At 45.2% G+C, this 17748-nt stretch overlaps 1 protein-coding gene across 1 annotated transcript; it reads left to right on the top strand.

Moving 5' to 3' along the window:
* Window positions 1-240: 240 nt before the first annotated feature.
* Window positions 241-4027, top strand: LOC542374 (malate dehydrogenase 6). The gene is made up of 14 exons (NM_001371621.1): window positions 241-474; window positions 585-684; window positions 1128-1214; window positions 1313-1397; window positions 1574-1755; window positions 2025-2095; window positions 2177-2267; window positions 2359-2433; window positions 2520-2621; window positions 2724-2846; window positions 2926-2994; window positions 3079-3147; window positions 3589-3642; window positions 3747-4027. The coding sequence occupies exons 1-14, from the start codon at window positions 338-340 to the stop codon at window positions 3798-3800; spliced, it is 1299 nt and encodes a 432-aa protein (NP_001358550.1). The 5' UTR covers window positions 241-337; the 3' UTR covers window positions 3801-4027.
* Window positions 4028-17748: the final 13721 nt, after the last annotated feature.

Here is a 17748-nt window from a genome sequence, read left to right as displayed (position 1 = left end):
CGCAAGCTTTATTGCGTCCTTCCAGAGACGAAAACGACTTGGTTGTCGCTGTTCTCCCCTCTGCGAGGAACCGCCAGAGTAGCAGACGCGGACGTACGGTACAAGCCGCCGAACAATCGCTGTCGCGCGACGTGTCACGCGGCGGGCGGTCCGCCTCGCCCTGCTGCTAATCCAGTTCCCTACGCGCGCTACTGCATACAGCTATATTTCTCTGATCGGAGAAGAAGGCGAGCGCGCGGTGTCCACCACTCCCTCCTCTCCTCTCCCGTCCTATCCATCCGGCACGCCCAGCATCCATCCACTCCTCCCCTGCTCCGGCTCCGGCTCCGGCTCCGCCATGGGCCTTTCAACAGTTTACTCCCCGGCCGGACCGCGCCTCGTGCCGGCCCCTCTCGGCCGCTGCCGCTCTGCCCAGCCCCGCCGCCCGCGCCGAGCCCCGCTCGCCACCGTCCGGTGCTCCGTCGACGCCACCAAGTGAGTAGCACCGTATTTCAGCTCGCGCCTACCCCCCACGATGTGGACGTGAATGCGTGCCAGCAGCTAGGCTGACGCTGACCAGCCGTATACGTCGATGAGAACCCCAGGCAGGCGCAGGATGGCGTGGCGACGGCGGTCGCGACGGAGGCGCCGGCGTCGCGGAAGGAGTGCTTCGGGGTCTTCTGCACCACCTACGACCTCAAGGCGGTGAGTCCGTCAGCCTCACGTGGTCCCTCCCCCTTGCCCCTCCCTGTGTTCGCTGAAATGCTCCGTCGCTTTAGCTTCTTCTTCAGCCTCAAAAGTAGAATCCTTTTTCCACCTAAAGCTAGCAGCGTTGTTGGTGCGGACTGTGGACCGTGGACGTGTGGTATGGGAACTGGTATATGCTACGGTACTGGATAGCTAGCACACATACCAACACTCCAACAGCATGCGTTGGGCGGGCCTCTACTATGAATCTCATACAGGTTTCACCAAACGAAAGCGCAGGGGTGGAGTGCCAGCGTCACGGAGAGCCTGCACTTGTTGACGTCTAATGCATGCTATTTGCTATGACTTAGTTTGGTTTTTATATGCTGCTTGTATCGTCACTTAGGACAGTGGAGTACTAACAATCTGTCATCCATGCCGTTGAATGGATTGGGACACAGGAGGACAAGACCAAGTCGTGGAAGAAGCTAGTGAATGTTGCTGTGTCAGGCGCGGCCGGGATGATATCAAATCACCTGCTGTTCAAAGTAACAAACCTTTTTGTTGACTCTGCATGTTTTCTATCTACTAGAGATGCAGTATTATATTGTTAACCATTCATTTTAACGCAAAAAAAAAAACACAGCTCGCTTCTGGTGAGGTTTTCGGACAAGACCAACCAATAGCACTTAAGCTACTCGGCTCAGAAAGATCGTTTCAAGCCCTCGAAGGTGAAACACTTCTTCTTTCTACACCTTACTATCTGAGAAGAAGAAACAATTCATAGTTGCTAGTACATACCTACGATTTCAAGTGATGTGCTCTCTGATATCAATGGATTACTGTGACAGCGAATATGTAATGTATCACTTTTTCCTCATGTGCTCTCAAAAACTGCAATTTGCAGGTGTAGCTATGGAACTGGAGGACTCGCTGTATCCACTGCTGAGGGAAGTCAGCATTGGCATAGATCCTTACGTGGTCTTTCAAGATGTAGATTGGGCCCTTCTTATTGGCGCTAAGCCCCGAGGTCCCGGCATGGAGCGAGCTGCGCTACTGGATATCAATGGCCAAATCTTTGCTGACCAGGTTTCTTTTGCACCCTGTTCCTCGTTTCTTCTCAGGTACCATGCCATGAAATTGGAAGGGTGCCGATAAGCATTTCTGAAACTTCACCCTCGAATTTAAGAAGGATTCCTTATCATAGAACCTGCAAATTACTGAAACCAGAAACTACATATAAATTTAAGTACAATGTGCATATACCACAAAAAACAAGTATAAATTTGTTCACGGTGTGCAAAAAACAACAGAGTAACTGTATTCTTGTTTTGATCTGAAATTTTGAATTGTGTCAGGGGAAAGCACTTAATGCGGTCGCCTCGCGGAACGCGAAAGTCTTAGTTGTCGGAAATCCCTGTAACACTAAGTACGTATTTCTATATGTTTTGGCAATTCTTAACGATTTATTCCATCGCCTTGTCTTAGTTGTGGGTTGCCCTTGACGCAGTGCGCTGATTTGTTTGAAAAATGCCCCAAACATACCGGCAAAAAACTTTCATGCATTGACGAGGTTGGATGAAAATAGAGCAAAGTGCCAGGTGACTGACCTTGAAACTTTATTATGTCTCCTCCTCCCATTCCTAACAGGAAAAACAGATTAAGCAATCACACACAATCTCCTTTTTGTAGCTGGCACTAAAAGCAGGTGTATTTTATGACAAAGTATCAAACGTGACTATTTGGGGGAACCATTCGACGACTCAGGTGAAGATTTGATTCTAAATTAAACGAGCAGACTATTTTGCAGATACATTTCTTCGCTGATTGTTGGCACTGACTTCCCTGCGTAGGTTCCTGATTTCTTGAATGCCAAAATTGATGGAAGACCAGTGAAAGAAGTCATTAAGGATACCAAGTGGTTAGAGGAAGAGTTCACCCTCACAGTTCAAAAGGTATGTGCCTCTCCCTGTTTGCAATATGTTTGGTGTTGCCTGTCACTCGAGAAATTAAGTCAAGACTGCACCATAATTTATTCTGTTCATATATCTAAACAGCGTGGAGGTGTGCTCATCCAAAAATGGGGCAGATCATCAGCTGCATCGACCGCTGTTTCGATAGTGGATGCTATTAGATCCCTCGTAACTCCTACCCCAGAAGGTGACTGGTTTTCTACAGGGGTAAGTTTTGAGGCCTTTGAACCGATCAAATCTTTGTTTCGGCATTCCTCTAATGGAAAAGGCGATAAAAAAAATACAGGTTTATACGACTGGAAATCCTTATGGCATAGCAGAGGATATCGTGTTCAGCATGCCATGCAGATCGAAGGTATGATCTACTAATCAAATTGTCCTCATTATTTTTGTCCTATGATATGGCACCACTCTGATGATCATAAAATTCTTCGAACAGGGTGATGGTGATTACGAACTAGCTAGTGATGTGTTGATGGACGATTTTCTCTGGGAACGGATTAAAAAGGTAAGGGCTATAGGAACTACCATCACTAATATGCTGAGAATATGCTCATGAAGTCTCTGTGTTAATATGAGCACCTTAAATATGTTGCATCCGTGAGCAATATAACGATACCTGCAATTTTTCACTTGCCTCTTGTGCCATCAGAGCTGATGTAAGAGGGGATAAGGTTGTGTCTGTTTGCACTATAGATAACATTGTTTATAGATAATATTGTTTACAGAATGAAGTTTGAAATAGAAGGAGGAATAGGAAATAAGACACGAGAGCTGCTAGAGATAGTCTAAGCTAAAAAAAATGACAGCATCGTTGGATTGCTTACGGATGCACCGGATTTAAAATGTTATATATGAGCATGTAGGCTTCATGAGCATAGAATATGTTCTCGAGAATATAAGCAGCATAGAGATTTTACCGTAACAGTTGACCCTGTAATATTTTCAGAGCGAAGCTGAATTGCTTGCTGAGAAGAAATGCGTTGCCCATCTTACAGGAGAGGTATGTCGCAGTGACGTATTTTTGCTTAACGATGTGTGCGTGCAAAAAGAGAGAAGTCGTGCTGGAAAGGATTGGCTTAGCCTTTTTCTGTTTGTGCAATGCAGGGGAATGCATTCTGTGATCTTCCGGAAGATACCATGCTACCAGGAGAAGTGTAGTTTAGTTACAGAAGCAACAGCAGCGGAATGCATTTGCCAATACATTAGCTGAGACTTGAAACATCTGCTTGCCAGATGCAGCAACTACTTTTATATATATATGTGTATATTCAATAATTGTGCCACACGAATTTGACTATGATGCAAACCTCTTACACAGGTAAGTCTTTTTTTTTTCCGTAAATACGAGAAAGACTGCTTCAAATTCATGATCTGGTGATTCAGTGAGATAATCCTCACCAATCCGCTAGGCGTGTGCCGTTCAGCCACAACTTGCATTCATCGTTACGTTGTGAACCATCATGACTCCCATGGAGGATCTGAAATATATATACATGATTTTGCACTATCATCGCCACTGCAACTAGAAGCATGGCAAATGACATCATCACACCAATGAGGCGATTCGCATACTATTATTAAATGCTCTCTCCATTCTAAGTTATAAATTATGTTATTAAGAGTCGAAGCATCTTAAATTTAGTCAACATTATAGAAAAAAAAATACAAAATATTATGGCATCAAATAGATATGCTATAAGATATAATCAATAAAAAAATCTAATTTATAATTTGGAATGGAGAAAGGAGCACTAAATTCGTGCATACACCATTAGCTCTCTCGCTGCAAAGTGGTACTGCTAATCATAAACACACCACCGGTCCATGCCATGCGATGCAATACACCTAAAAGCTAGCAGGAGGTCAGCCTAAATGTCATGAGATTTATCTTACCATAGACGTGCATGCCCACCTCGTAGAGCATTATTACCGAAACAAAGAAAACAGCAAAAGTGAAGGACCGGCGAGACGATTAGAGAGGATGAATGGGAGCTAATCAAAATTTGCTGCTAAGAACTACATAATTGAGCATTTATCTTCAATGGAGATGAATAAATTGCTCAAACCAAAAGAGTATTAGCAAACTGGTGATCTCATGATTTCAAAAAATTTCTAAGACGCACACGAAACTAACAAAAGAAACAGATCACAAACTGGATACCGAAAAGTCTGAATCGGTCCAGAACCATGTTGCTATCTAGTTTTGTTTTCAGCAGCTCGAAATTCAGTTTTCGAATACGAAACTGATCTAAATGGACTCCGATTGATCTGAAATTGTACCTACACCTTAAAAAATGAATTTCCAAGGTCTCCACAAATTTTGAACTCAAACGGATTTGTAAATTATCGCAGATCAGAAACTGCTCAAACCAAATGATTGCAGTGGTCTTGAGAGTGATCCTCACCCAAGGCAATCCCCAAAACAATTACCAACTCAAGAAATCAAGGATTCTTTCAAAATCTAAAGGAGAGGGGAGGAAACGAGAACGGAGACAAACTCGAATAAAAAACTACAGCACAGATAAAATTGAGTACACGATCTAAACTATTTTGTGGATGGATCTGGCCACCCTTCCTTCGAACACAGAATTGAAGATTACAAGCACACAGATGACAGCAAAACACCTACGAATCTCGGCCAAACTAGGGAATGAAAAACTAGGGCATTCTAAAAAACACAAGAGTGCTAGCCAAAGAGATGGTTGTCCATAATAGTCCACCCATCTATTTATAGAGGGTTATTTCACTAATCTAAACTACCACTAGATACATAAAGCCTATCCACTTAGCCGAGAGCGAAATGGACCAACTCCTGTGATTTTGATCGGATAGCCACGCTCTCCACAAGAAGTTGCTTCACCTCGACGCACCCTTCGCGATGACATCATGTGCCACCTCGATTACTGTCGGAATCGCGCCACCGAGTTTTGAGGCTCAACAAAACTAGCAGCTGGGTGGTTTTGAGGCTCAACCACTGAAACCACCGTGAGTAGCGCACCGCAGGCATGTCCCCCACGTCCTGGGCACGTGTCCCGCCAGTCCTCGACCGCTCTAGCGACACGATCTGCTCTGCCACGTCCTTTCGTTTGTACGTGTCCCAGGTGTCATTCCCAACGCTCGTCCTTCGCCACTCAAGGTACATCATCACGAACTCGCATGACCTTTACCTTCGTCGTTGACCACCGTCCATGTGCTCCACACTTGCGCACCACAGGCCGACACATGGTTGCACAACACATATACTTACGCTTTGGTTAGTCTGTGACTCAATCCAAGACGCTACACGTTGACAACCACTTATCATCATCTCGAACTATAAGGGACAAATCAACTTTGTGTTCGCAAGAAGTTACCACACCACGATATGTGCTAGTTTGTAAACTTAAACTTCCTTCAAAATTGGAGGAGATTAAGGTGAAAATTAGTTCATTTTTTACCTCGATCTCTTCTAATTATGTAGAAGATTTGAGTTTCCAAACTAGAATTAAGGGTGCTGCAGCCACCATGTATATATATATCAGATATATCAGGCTCAAAGGTCGGTTTTCTGCTTTTACTTTTTAAGAAACCAAAAGATTGAGCTAGTGTAAGCTAATGACCATCTCTGGAACATCTCTGAGGCTGTTTCTATTTGTCAGCGATGTCCATTTACAAGTCTAAACTAATATCCAGGAAATTGCAAGCCAGGTGTATATAACATAAAATTGAGCTAGCTAGATTCTCTCAACAACAAAAATTGTCTAATACTTGAATCTTGCTCAACGAGGTTAAGTAAATACATCTAACATAAAATAATGTAGTGTAATATATACAAAAAATGCTATTTTTCCATCGTAGATCAAGATATAGGGGACCTATTGCAATTTTTCGTAATAAGATTGTTACATGCTTACCCATGTGTCTGTTGTATCCTGTTTCATAGATAGAGTGGTTGATAGATGTCTATGTGACTATGTATATGTTCTTGTTGTATTTTATGGACTCTATTTGTCACATAAGGTGATGAATCAATTAAGTATTTCCAATTATATTTTAGGACATTTAGTAACGTTCAAGTATTTATTAATCATGTGTAATATGATTTAAGACACTTTGATGATTATTTAAGACATTTCCTTTTCTCTCAATAATTTACTAATTAAGTTATTCAGTACACATTTTGTTCAATTAGCAACTATTTTGTAGTGTCATTTAAGTCACTCAACATTCTCATCCTTCTCTTTTATATTAAGTCATTTAAATTATATTTTAAGACATTCACTAATTCTTAATCACGTGCAATCTAATTTAAGATACTTTGATGATTATTTAAGATATTTTCTTTTTTTGCTCAACCATTTACTCATACAACCATTCAGTATATATTTGTTCAATTAAGTCATTATATTATAGTTTCAGTTGTTCAATTACAGTTTTAGTCATTCCTTTACAGTTTCAGCCATTATGTTATACTTTAAGTCATTCTATTATAGTTCCAGTCATTCCATTACAGTTATAATCATTCGGTTACTGTTACCGTTTCAGTCGTCTGATTAGAGTGTGAGGGCGAGCGGGGGTGGCACATAGTGGGTTATTTGCAGCGTGCGAACTGGTTGAGGTACGTCGATTAGTGTGTCTGGTTGGAGCTGGGTGGCACACAAACTAATTGGACTATGGCTATGCAGCGTGTTTTGGGATATATAGTTTTTTACACGATCTCTATTCTATAAGACCATACTCAGCAGAGCGTGCATATACCGTCATGCAAAACATTGTTTTACAATGTAGACTACACTGTTTACAGAGTGGAGTTTGAAATAGAGAGTGTGATAGGGATGATGCTGGAGATAGTCTAATGGTGTATATATTCAGCCGTAGTGCCCTCATATTAAATATAGTGTACAATTCATAACATGGTATATAGAGTCAATTTTCAGGGTTAAGGTTCCTCTTCTCTTCTCTATGATTTTTTCTCATGTATTGCTTCACGTGTTACGGTCTCACGCAAGGACGCTCGACACTCTGCTCCCGCATGACACTGAGTTTCGCTCACGTATGTCGCCTGTGTGTTGTTGTGTTCTGCTCGAGCCTACAACCTCCTTACAGTTTTGGTTTTGATTTTGGTCAAATCCGAATTTGCAGATCCAGTTCTAACCATTTTTGTTAGGTTTCAGTAAAAAACTATATCTTGTGTTCATTTTATTTTGCGCTCTTAGCATCGTCGGTCACTGCTACACTTTACACTCTGACCATCAACTGTTGTCATGGCGCCGTCTTTGACCTCTTCGTCTGGTAGTGTTCTAGTTATACAGTGTTCTGTGCTTTTTAATGGCACTAATTACCATGACCGGGTTCTACATATGTGTCAGCACATGCGTTGTTTGCACTTTTAAGAGTTCATCACTAGTGATCTATTGTTTCCTGCTTGTCCTACTTCTCCTACATCATTTGTGATTCTAGAATGTGATTCCAGAGAAGACTACTAACGAAAAAGGGAGGAGTTGCTTACATACTATGATAATCATATGTCCTCTTATGACTCTCAATTTAGTGTTTCTATGACTTGGTTTGATGAGAATGCTCATGTTGATGCTATTTTTGCCTCAAGTATGGAGGACAGTTGCTAAAATTGTTGAGTTTGAGTTTGCACATTAGATATGGGCTTTTCTACGTGATCATTACGAGCATACACTAGTACACAAAAGCTCTATAGTAACGGTGTGAACCTATTTTTACTGGCGTTTATTAGAACCGTTGGTGCTAGGGGGCAATAGAAATCATCATTTTTATAGGCGGGTAACTGAGGACCGCCAGTTGTTTAAGTTAAGAAAACCGCAAGTAGAGGCCTCAGCCCACCCGCCTCCGTCGAAGTCGCAAGTCGCGGCATTTTCGCACAAAATTCATGTGCTACACAGTTGTTAGGAATCAAACCCCCGACCTCACCCTCGCGCATACCCACCGCTACCACTCTGTCTATGGCATGCTTGGTGTCCAATTGGTAGTTTTGTTGTCCACATATTACAACCAACTAAGTGTAAATTGCTTGTTTGAGACCATAAACAAATTCAAATAAAAAAGTTGTTAACTACAAAGTTGAATAACTTTTGAAGTTCTACAACTTTCATTTTGACACATTTTTCATCCAAGGTTGTTTGCAAAATTTGAATTTTAAATTTGACAAATTTAGATGAAATTTTTTAGAACCGAAATCAGTTCAAATAAAAAACTTGTTAGCTACAAAGTTTTCATAACTTTTAGAGATCAACAACATTTATTTTGGTGGTTTCATCATACGAGGTCGTTTGAAAACTCAAAAAATTAAGAATAAAAATGATTTCTAGTGGTGGTTCCTTAAGAAAACCGCCACTAGAAATCGTATTTCTACAGGCGGTTCCTTAAGAAAATCGTCACAAAGGCAGTTTTCTTAAGGAACCGCCTGTAGAAATACGATTTCTAGTGGCGGTTTTCTTAAGGAACCAGCACTAAAAATAGTACATGAGGTTGATAATCGAATCCGCTTGTAAAAATATATCGCCCCACAGGCTTTGAGCCTTTTTCTACTAGTGATACTGGTCAATCTACCTATCTTTTTGCTATTCGTTAGGAGCAGCTCTTACAATAAGGAGATTCTTCGGTTGATGAGTTCTTCATTCAAATATTTGTTATTTGGAGTCAACTTGATACTTTTGATCTCTGACTGTCACCTAATACTTGTTAGTCTTGCGAGTGTCAGAAGGTTACACTTGAGCTTCGATATCATTATGACTTCTTAACCTAGTTTCTAAAGGGTTTGAGCCCCTTCATGCTTAGTTGCTTGCTCATCATCCAAATGCTTTTCTAATATATGTTCTTCCTAGTTTTTGTAATGAGGAGCTCATCCACATGTTGCTAGCATGTTGCATACTTCATCAGTCATGGTTGCGCATGGAGGGCATCCCGGTCTTCATTGTTCTTACTATGGTTATGACAGGGATGTGGTAGCCTAATATTTCAAGAAGAAGAAAAAAATCTTAGGCTTGGTGTTCTTCCTAGGGTACCAGTGGTGCCGGTATTACAGGATCATAGGGACTTTGGCTCTGACTATGGAGGCCCAATTGCTCATGTTGCTTCATTGCCTTATAACCTCTACACGGTTCTGTGATCCAGTCCTCTATACCTATAGGTTATGTTGTTGGTTCTCTATCTTCCACAGAGGGACCATCTCCCCCTTTCACTTCAGGTATTTGTCCATGTATTCTAGACTCCTCATTGCACCTGCCTTTCATCTATGAGTCCATCTCATTCTCTCATTGTCCATACCACTAATGGATCTCCCTTTTCTGATATGGTTAGGGTACCCTTTTGTTTGACTCTTTTCATAATTCTGATGTTTTTTTGTTTTTGAATATGACCATGCAACTCATGTCTTTTGGCCAAATTACTGATCATGACTGTCGTGTTATTCTTGATCCTAACTTTTGTTGTGTCTAGGATCGATGCATGGGTCACCTCGTTGGTACTAGACCTCTTTGTTGTGACTCTTAGCAATTCTTAGATTGGGTCATTGCTTTCGTCAACCACCTAATTGGTGCTCTTTTTCGGGTTTTGCTGCTACCATTCTTTTTAGCAACATCTTGTCATGATGCTATCCTTCATCAAGAATGGTAGCATGTGATGGCTAAGGAGATTACTACTCTTAAACATACTGACATATGTGAACTTGTTCCTTATCCACTATGTGCTTGTCATATAGCATAACTATAAGGTGAAGACCTGCTTTGATGGCCCTCATATATATCCTAGGGTAATAAACTAATGGGTGCTTAGGGTAGTTTCTCCCTCGAATACTAATGGTAATTAGCCGCTTAGGACCCTCCACTAGTGTATAAGTCCTGAGTGGCCAACCTAGTACTTTGAGGGCGGCTGAGACTTAAGCCCTCTAAGGCCTAGGGCCCCTGAAGGTGCTAAGGACTCAGTATAGTTAAGTCTAAACCTATTTCATGATGAAGGATGTGTCGATCCTACCAAGAATAATATGGCCATGAGAGATGGAGCCCACATTTAAGTGCTCGAGGATAAGCCTATAGCAAAATCTTAATGGATAAGTCTCAGGTACAACACATTAATGTGTGATGGTGACATTACAAGCCTGACATGCGTGTTATAGCATGACTTAGGCTATAGGACACTCAAGACCGCTATGGTTTGCATGCATCTATCCTATAGTCACATGTAATGCTAGGAATATGGGTCGGGCTTTCGAGCTAGCACATGCACGACCTGAAATTAGAAGCCCAAAGTATGGCCCAACATGAAGTCATTTGGGCCAGACTAGCAACATAAAATCCGAATACGAATGACTGTGGATGGTGAGAAAATAAGGTTCTTAAGTACCACATTAAGTATGGTGGATGATCTTATGGTCATGCCTTCATCCTGACATGCTCTTAGAAGGGCAGGTGTACTAGCTACCACTGTGTAGATGTGTCATCATGTTTAAGACTATACCCGATTAGGCAATCATGCCAGATACCAGAAAATGGTAAAATCACAATAGCTATTGCTAGGTAGTACGAATGTACTTTCATGTATTAAAAGTACAAGGAATTGTATTAAGCTCCTATTACAGTGTACCGATGCCATTAAGGCACCTATCCTCACATTGAGTAGGGCATCAAGAGGTCACCTCAACAAAAATGGTTAACACTAGCACATGTGTGGTGTGCATTGCATGACTCTAAGGTGTAGGTATGATATTGCAATGGAACAGAGGAAGTAGGCCTGATGATAGGTAGGGTTCACAAGTAGAACATACACATAAGTTGTACCATTCTCGTGGGCTATAAAAAGGAGGAGATGAGCATAATTAAAGAGGATTCATGTCAAAGGAGATTCATTCTAAATTTATTCTAGGTCCAATATATCATTTCCAATGGACACTGTCGGTACCCTAGAACAGGGGTACCCCTTAGTGTCGTATAAAGGCATAGTACCCACACGGCTATCCTTGGTCGCGTGGTAGAAGACCTGTATGTGGGACCAGACCATGACTCACCCAAGCCTCGGGCGTCTACTCTGGGCCAGCAACAATACCTGACCCCACCACATGGGCAGGTCCGGTGCCGCCACGTGTCCAGAGAATCTAACACTGAGGCACCTCCAGTAAGTAGGTCCGGACCCCCATGGAAAGGTACCGGACCCCTGTATATACAGTCCAGGCCTCCGGGTATGGTCTAGGACCTCCACGTGTGCAAACCAGACCCCTAGGATGGGATCCGAACCCCTCTGTGTGGGGTCCGGGCCGCTCACAGCAGGGTCCCGGGATTCCAAGACAGAGTATACCCAAGCCTTAGACAAGGCCCAGGCGGGGGTCCGGTGCCGACACGTGTCCGGACCTTATCGTATACACTTCTGCTCCCCACCCAGGCGGAGACCCGATGCTGCCACGTGGCCAACTGCACGTGACGTAAGCCAACGGACGGAGCCTGGCGTAAGCCTCTGGGCTACACCGCCCCTGCATTTATTGCGGATAAGACGAGCGCCTGTCCATTCCAGTGGCAGGCGGCGTGCCTGGTCTACATTGCGTGGGCTATGCTATTACTCATCATTACTCGCACGATACCAAGAAAATGGTCGCCTCCTATCAATATTGCGTGGACTGCGGCCATCATGGCGCCCGATGATTACTCGGGTGTTATTAGTATTAATTATCCACATAATGTATTCTTTCCATTATGTCCCTGGGCCCACATGTCGGGGCCCAGCATCCTTGTATGTGCCTCCCTTAAACTATAAAAGGGAAGGCACACAACGTTACAGGGCAGGCTCTCAAGTTCTCAAGCACACAAGCTCAATCACACTCTCAATACTACTTACACATAGTGGAGGTGGGGTATTACGCTCCGGCGGCCTAAACCACTCTAATCCCTCGTGTCCTCTTGTGTTCTTCCACCTTCCAACAGACAGGCAAACCGCTAAGGCCCTCTCCTCATCTTATGATTAGGGCGGGTGCGTTCCGCCACCCTTTGCAGTGGCATGACCCGCCACTTCAAGAAGTCACCGACCACATGCATGGAGGTCAGACCACAAGTTGCCAAGGTCTTGATCCTGTCCAGCACGGGCAGGAGCTCTGGCGATAGCGATGGCTTGGTCCTCCGGTGCTTGCGATCGAGGGCTAGCCCATTGCTCGGCAGGACGAGGCGGTCGTTGACCTCGGCGCTGGCGATCACCCAGTCGCCGCGCTAGTTTTCCCACCTCGCGCCGCCGAAGGTGGAGATGTAGGCTACGGCCGAATCCGACCTCGTCTGAAAGTAGTAGGCACCAAGATGGTCCCTAGCCTTCCCAGACTTGACCAGCACGAAGAAGTGGCGGAAGAGGGAAGTACAGGGGGCCACCCCTACGAACATCTCGCAGAGGTGGATGAAGATGGCCGCTTGGAGGATGGAATGGGGCGTAAGGTGCTGAAGCTGGAGCCCGAACTCCTCCAACAGCAGCAGGAAGAAAGGCGAGATCGGCAGCGCCAACCCGCAGGAGATGTAGGAGACGAATAGCACGAATTCCCCGACGGCAAGGTCGCCGAGGGGAGCCACGCCGGCGCGAATCCTTCCGGCGAGCCCTGGCACACTCCACCCGAGCAGGCCGCGCACCAGGTTGAGCGTCGCCTCAGACTGGAAGCGGTCGGGGTGACCGAGCGAAGCCATGGCGTGCACGGCGGCGTGGGCGTGGAACTGAGGAGCGCGAAGGCAAAAGGGCACAGCCGGCGGCACGGGCGTGGAACGAAGAAGCACGAAGGCAAAAGGGCGCAAGCGATTGGGAGAGAATGCAAAAGGGTAACTGCTGCACGTGGAGTGAATCCCTTTTCTAGGAAAACTCTCTCGCTCGCGCCCTGAAACACTGCAAGGAATCCCGTCCGACGCGCACCTGGTACCCAGGTAGCCCCGTCTCGGACACGGGGGCCTGGGTCCACAAGTCATGCAGCTGGTGTGCCGGTCTTTGAGTGCAAAAGAGCGAACCGCCGCACACGATCGCGCGCCGCCTCGGGGCCGCTGCAGAAGGATATTTTTTAACCAAGGCGGCGGCAACGAGGCGCCCCGCGCATGGCCCGACGAAACTGCCAGACGTGGGGGTCGTGGGTCAGTCAGCCGTAGGGACAGATATGGCAGTTGACGTGACTGAAGGCGGATTGACAGCGGGTGCGACGACAGATGCGCTGAATTAGTGCGGCGCGTCAGCAGGCGTGCTAAGATGGCGCCCCAGTCGCCGCTCAGGCCATATTGAGGCAAGGTACAAGCTTTGGCCCCACCTGCAGGCTCGCATCCTCCCCTGAGGTGGGCCCGGGGGCCACTGTCGGTACCCTAGAACAGGGGTACCCCTTAGTGTCGTATAAAGGCACAGTACCCACACGACTATCCTTGGTCACGTGATAGAAGACCTGTATGTGCGACCAGACCACGACTCGCCTAAGCCTCGGGCATCTACTCTGGGCCAGCAACAATACCTGACCCCACCACATGGGCAGGTCCGGTGCCGCCACGTGTCCAAAGAATCTGACACTGAGGCACCTCCAGTAAGTAGGTCCGGACCCCCATGGAAAGGTACCAGACCCTTGTATATACAGTCCGGGCCTCCGGCTATGGTCCAGGACCTCCACGTGTGCAAACCGGACCCCTAGGATGGGATCTGGACCCCTTTTTGTGGGGTCTGGGGCTCACATCAGGTCCAGGGATTCCAGGACAGAGTATACTCAAGCCTTAGACAAGGCCCAGGCGGGGGTCCGGTGCCGACACGTGTTCGGACCTTATCGTATACACTTCTGCTCCCCGCCCAGGCTGAGACCCGATGCTGCCACATGGCCTACTGCACGTGACATAAGCCAACGGACGGAGCCTGGCATAAGCCTCTGGGCTACACCGCCCCTACATTTATTGCGGATAAGACGAGCGCCTGTCCATTCCAGTGGCAGGCGGCGCGCCTGGTCCACGTTGCGTGGGCTGTGCTATCACTCATCATTACTCGCACGTTACCAAGAAAACGGTCGCCGCCTATCAATACTGTGTGGACTGCGGCCATCATAGCGCCCGGTGATTACTCATGTGTTATTAGTATTAATTATCCACATAATGTATTCTTTCCATTATGTTCCTAGGCCCACATGTCGGGGCTCAGCATCCTTGTATGTGCCTCCCTTAAACTATAAAAGGGAAGGCACACAACGTTACAGGGCAGGCTCTCAAGTTGTCAAGCACACAAGCTCAATCACACTCTCAATACTACTTACACACAGTGGAGGTAGGGTATTACGCTCCGGCGGCCTGAACCACTCTAATCCCTCGTGTCCTCTTGTGTTCTTCCACCTTCCAACAAACAGGCAAACCTCTAAGGCCCCCTCCTCATCTTAGGATTAGGGCGGGTGCGTTCCGCACCCGGCTGGAGGATTTTCTCTCCGACAGACACAAAGAAAATAGCATACAGTAAGCAACATTCTTAGAAATAGCTAGAGTGAGCTTGGCTCAAGTTCTTCTTGACTACGTAACTTTTCCCATTGGAGCAAGTATGTCCATAAAAGAAGACATAGGGTATTACACTATTGTGGCCCGGACCTCTATAAAAATATATTTGTTAAGGCTTTGATGTCGTGATACCCTAGTTCGTAGACATACTCTATGGTGCCAAAACTTATGTTTTGCTCCCCTTGTGTGAATCATCTAGGCCCCTTAGTGATGTTTTGGTAATTAATGACAACTGTTTGTGGACTAACGGTTCTTGGAGAAATAAGAATGCAGGGTTGGACCACATAGAACAGGAAATCTTGGAGATTCATAAGCATTGGTTGTGGATCAAGTAAAGGCAAAGGTATAACATAGGTTTTGTTTTTGCCGGTCTTCAGGAGTTTAGAGAAGATACTTGACCAGATTAGTAGGTTAGATAGCCGTACTATTAAGAGGGGTCAATGACTTTGATCTGTGTAGAACTTAGTGCCTCATAGAGCATCTAGTGGTTGCATTTGCATGAGGACTAACAGCGCTTCAAATTTCATGAGTTAAAAATCCTTTCAAAAGCTTGTTTGAAAAGTGCAAAGTCTTGGGATGTGCAGACCGTCCGGGCCTTAAGGGCGGACCGTTCGTGATCCTCCAGTGGGTCCGAAGTCTGTCCACTTCGGACATGTCCTGTTCATTTGCACTGCGGACCGTCCGGGCCTTGGGGCCGGACCATCCGCAGTCCTGACCAGAGGAGGCTGCTCTCGGCACAGTCCCTGAATTATAGTGCGGACCGTCCGGCCTTAATGGGCGAACCGTCCGCAGGTGCCAAATTTGGTTTGGGCAGGGACTGTTTGGTTTTTGGGATTTGTACTACGGACTGTCCGGAGGATAAGCCCGGACAGTACTGTCTCCAGGTCTCGGACCGTCCAGCCTTGTAGGCGGACGGTCCCTTGTGTTAACTGCACTTGGTCAGAGCTCTGGGTGCTCCAAGTTGCCAGGTCACAGACGGTCCGGCCAAGGTGGGCGGACTGTTCGGACCTTACTTTTCTGACAGCTCTGACAAATTTCAAATGGGAAAATAGCCGTTATATGTACGGCGGACCGTCCGGCCCTAGGGCGCGGACCGTCCGCGTGTGCGCAGAACTTGTGTCTTTTGCTCATAACGGTTGGTTTTGAGTGGGGGACTATAAATAGAAAGGGAGCTCGTGTGTGAGGTCTCTCTTGGCCATTCCTTGCATACATTGAGCTTAATTGTGATCCTCCAACTCACTCTCTCACACTGTTTGCTTGGGATTGCATTCTAGTGAGAGATTGAGTGTTCCTAGTGCATTTGCATCCATCAGTGATTCTTGAGGCACTAGGTGGTACACCGAGCAAGTGTCATCGACTTGTTACTCTTGGAGGTTGCGGCCTCCTAGACGGTTCGGGTGATTGTCTCTGTCGAGCTCTCCAAGAAGATTGTGGAGAAGCCGCAATGTTGATTGTGAGGGGTTCGCGCCTACCTCGCCGGAGCGGCAAAGGTGACATTAGTGGAATCGAGGTATTGAGTGATTTCTTGTCCACTTGGCTCAAAGGTCAAGCCGTGTCTTGATAGAGGAGCAAGTGAGAGCTTGAAGTCCACCTCAACGTGGATTAGGGGTGATCGGAAAATCACCGATACCACGGGATAAAATTCGGTGTCTTTACTTTCTTGCATTACTTATTGTCGTGCAAGTGATTTGTATTTTGCATATTGTTCTTCAAGTATTCAATCACCCTAGTTGATTCTCATAGATTGTTTACTTATTATCACTAGAGAATTTATACCTCTTGTTATATTGATTAAATTTCCCTAGTGTTTTTTATTTTAGTCAAAACCGTCTATTCACCCCCCCCTAGCCGATGTCCTAGATCCTACAAGTGGTACCAGAGCCAAGGACTCCATTGTTTGTGGATCTAATCATCCCGGAGTAGGACAAAATGGCTAGTAACAACAATGTGCACATTGGGAAGCCACCGCATTTTGATGGAAATAACTACGACTATTGGAAAATAAGAATGTCAATGCATCTTAGAGCAATGGGTGGAAAATTTTGGCAAATTGTCAGGGATGGATTTGTTGTGTTGAAAGAAGATGAACCATCCGTTAGTGACAATGAGAATATCCTTACAAATGATCAAGCCATGAATGTATTCTATGATGCTCTTGATATAAATGAGTTCAATCGCATCAAGAATCTCACAACCACTCATGAGATTTGGATTAAGCTAATGGAAATTCATCAAGGAACTACAATTGTGAAGAGTGCCAAGCTATATGTGTGCAAAGGGAACTTTGAGCAATTTATCATGAAAGAAGATGAGAGTGTATCCGATATGTTCAACCGGTTAAATGAGATAGTGAATGAACTCAAGGGACTTGGTTTTAATGTACCAGATGTGGATTTCACTCATAAGTTCCTTAGATCACTTCCGGAGAAATATGAGACCATTGTGACAATGTTAGTAAGAAGTGATCTATCTACAACTTCTCCAACCGAAGTATTGGGGGAAATTCTTACTCAAGATATATTCAAGAAATCTCAAGCCGATGCTATAAGTTTGGCAAAGAAAGTGAAGAATGAATCAATTGCTCTCAAAGCTAAAGCCTCTAAGGCAAATGAAAAAGAAGATAGTAATGATGAAGAAAA

This window comes from Zea mays, chromosome 1, assembly GCF_902167145.1.
Source record: "Zea mays cultivar B73 chromosome 1, Zm-B73-REFERENCE-NAM-5.0, whole genome shotgun sequence".
Taxonomy (NCBI): domain Eukaryota; kingdom Viridiplantae; phylum Streptophyta; class Magnoliopsida; order Poales; family Poaceae; genus Zea; species Zea mays.
This window is presented reverse-complemented; position numbering and strand designations above follow the sequence as displayed.

Excerpts from the sequence above, each read along its gene's own strand:
- LOC542374 (NM_001371621.1), top strand. The coding sequence starts at position 338 with ATGGGCCTTTCAACAGTTTACTCCCCGGCCGGACCGCGCCTCGTGCCG. Across the intron at positions 475-584 it reads TGCTCCGTCGACGCCACCAA|GCAGGCGCAGGATGGCGTGG; the intron begins GTGAGTAGCACC and ends TGAGAACCCCAG. Across the intron at positions 3,643-3,746 it reads TTGCCCATCTTACAGGAGAG|GGGAATGCATTCTGTGATCT; the intron begins GTATGTCGCAGT and ends TGTGCAATGCAG.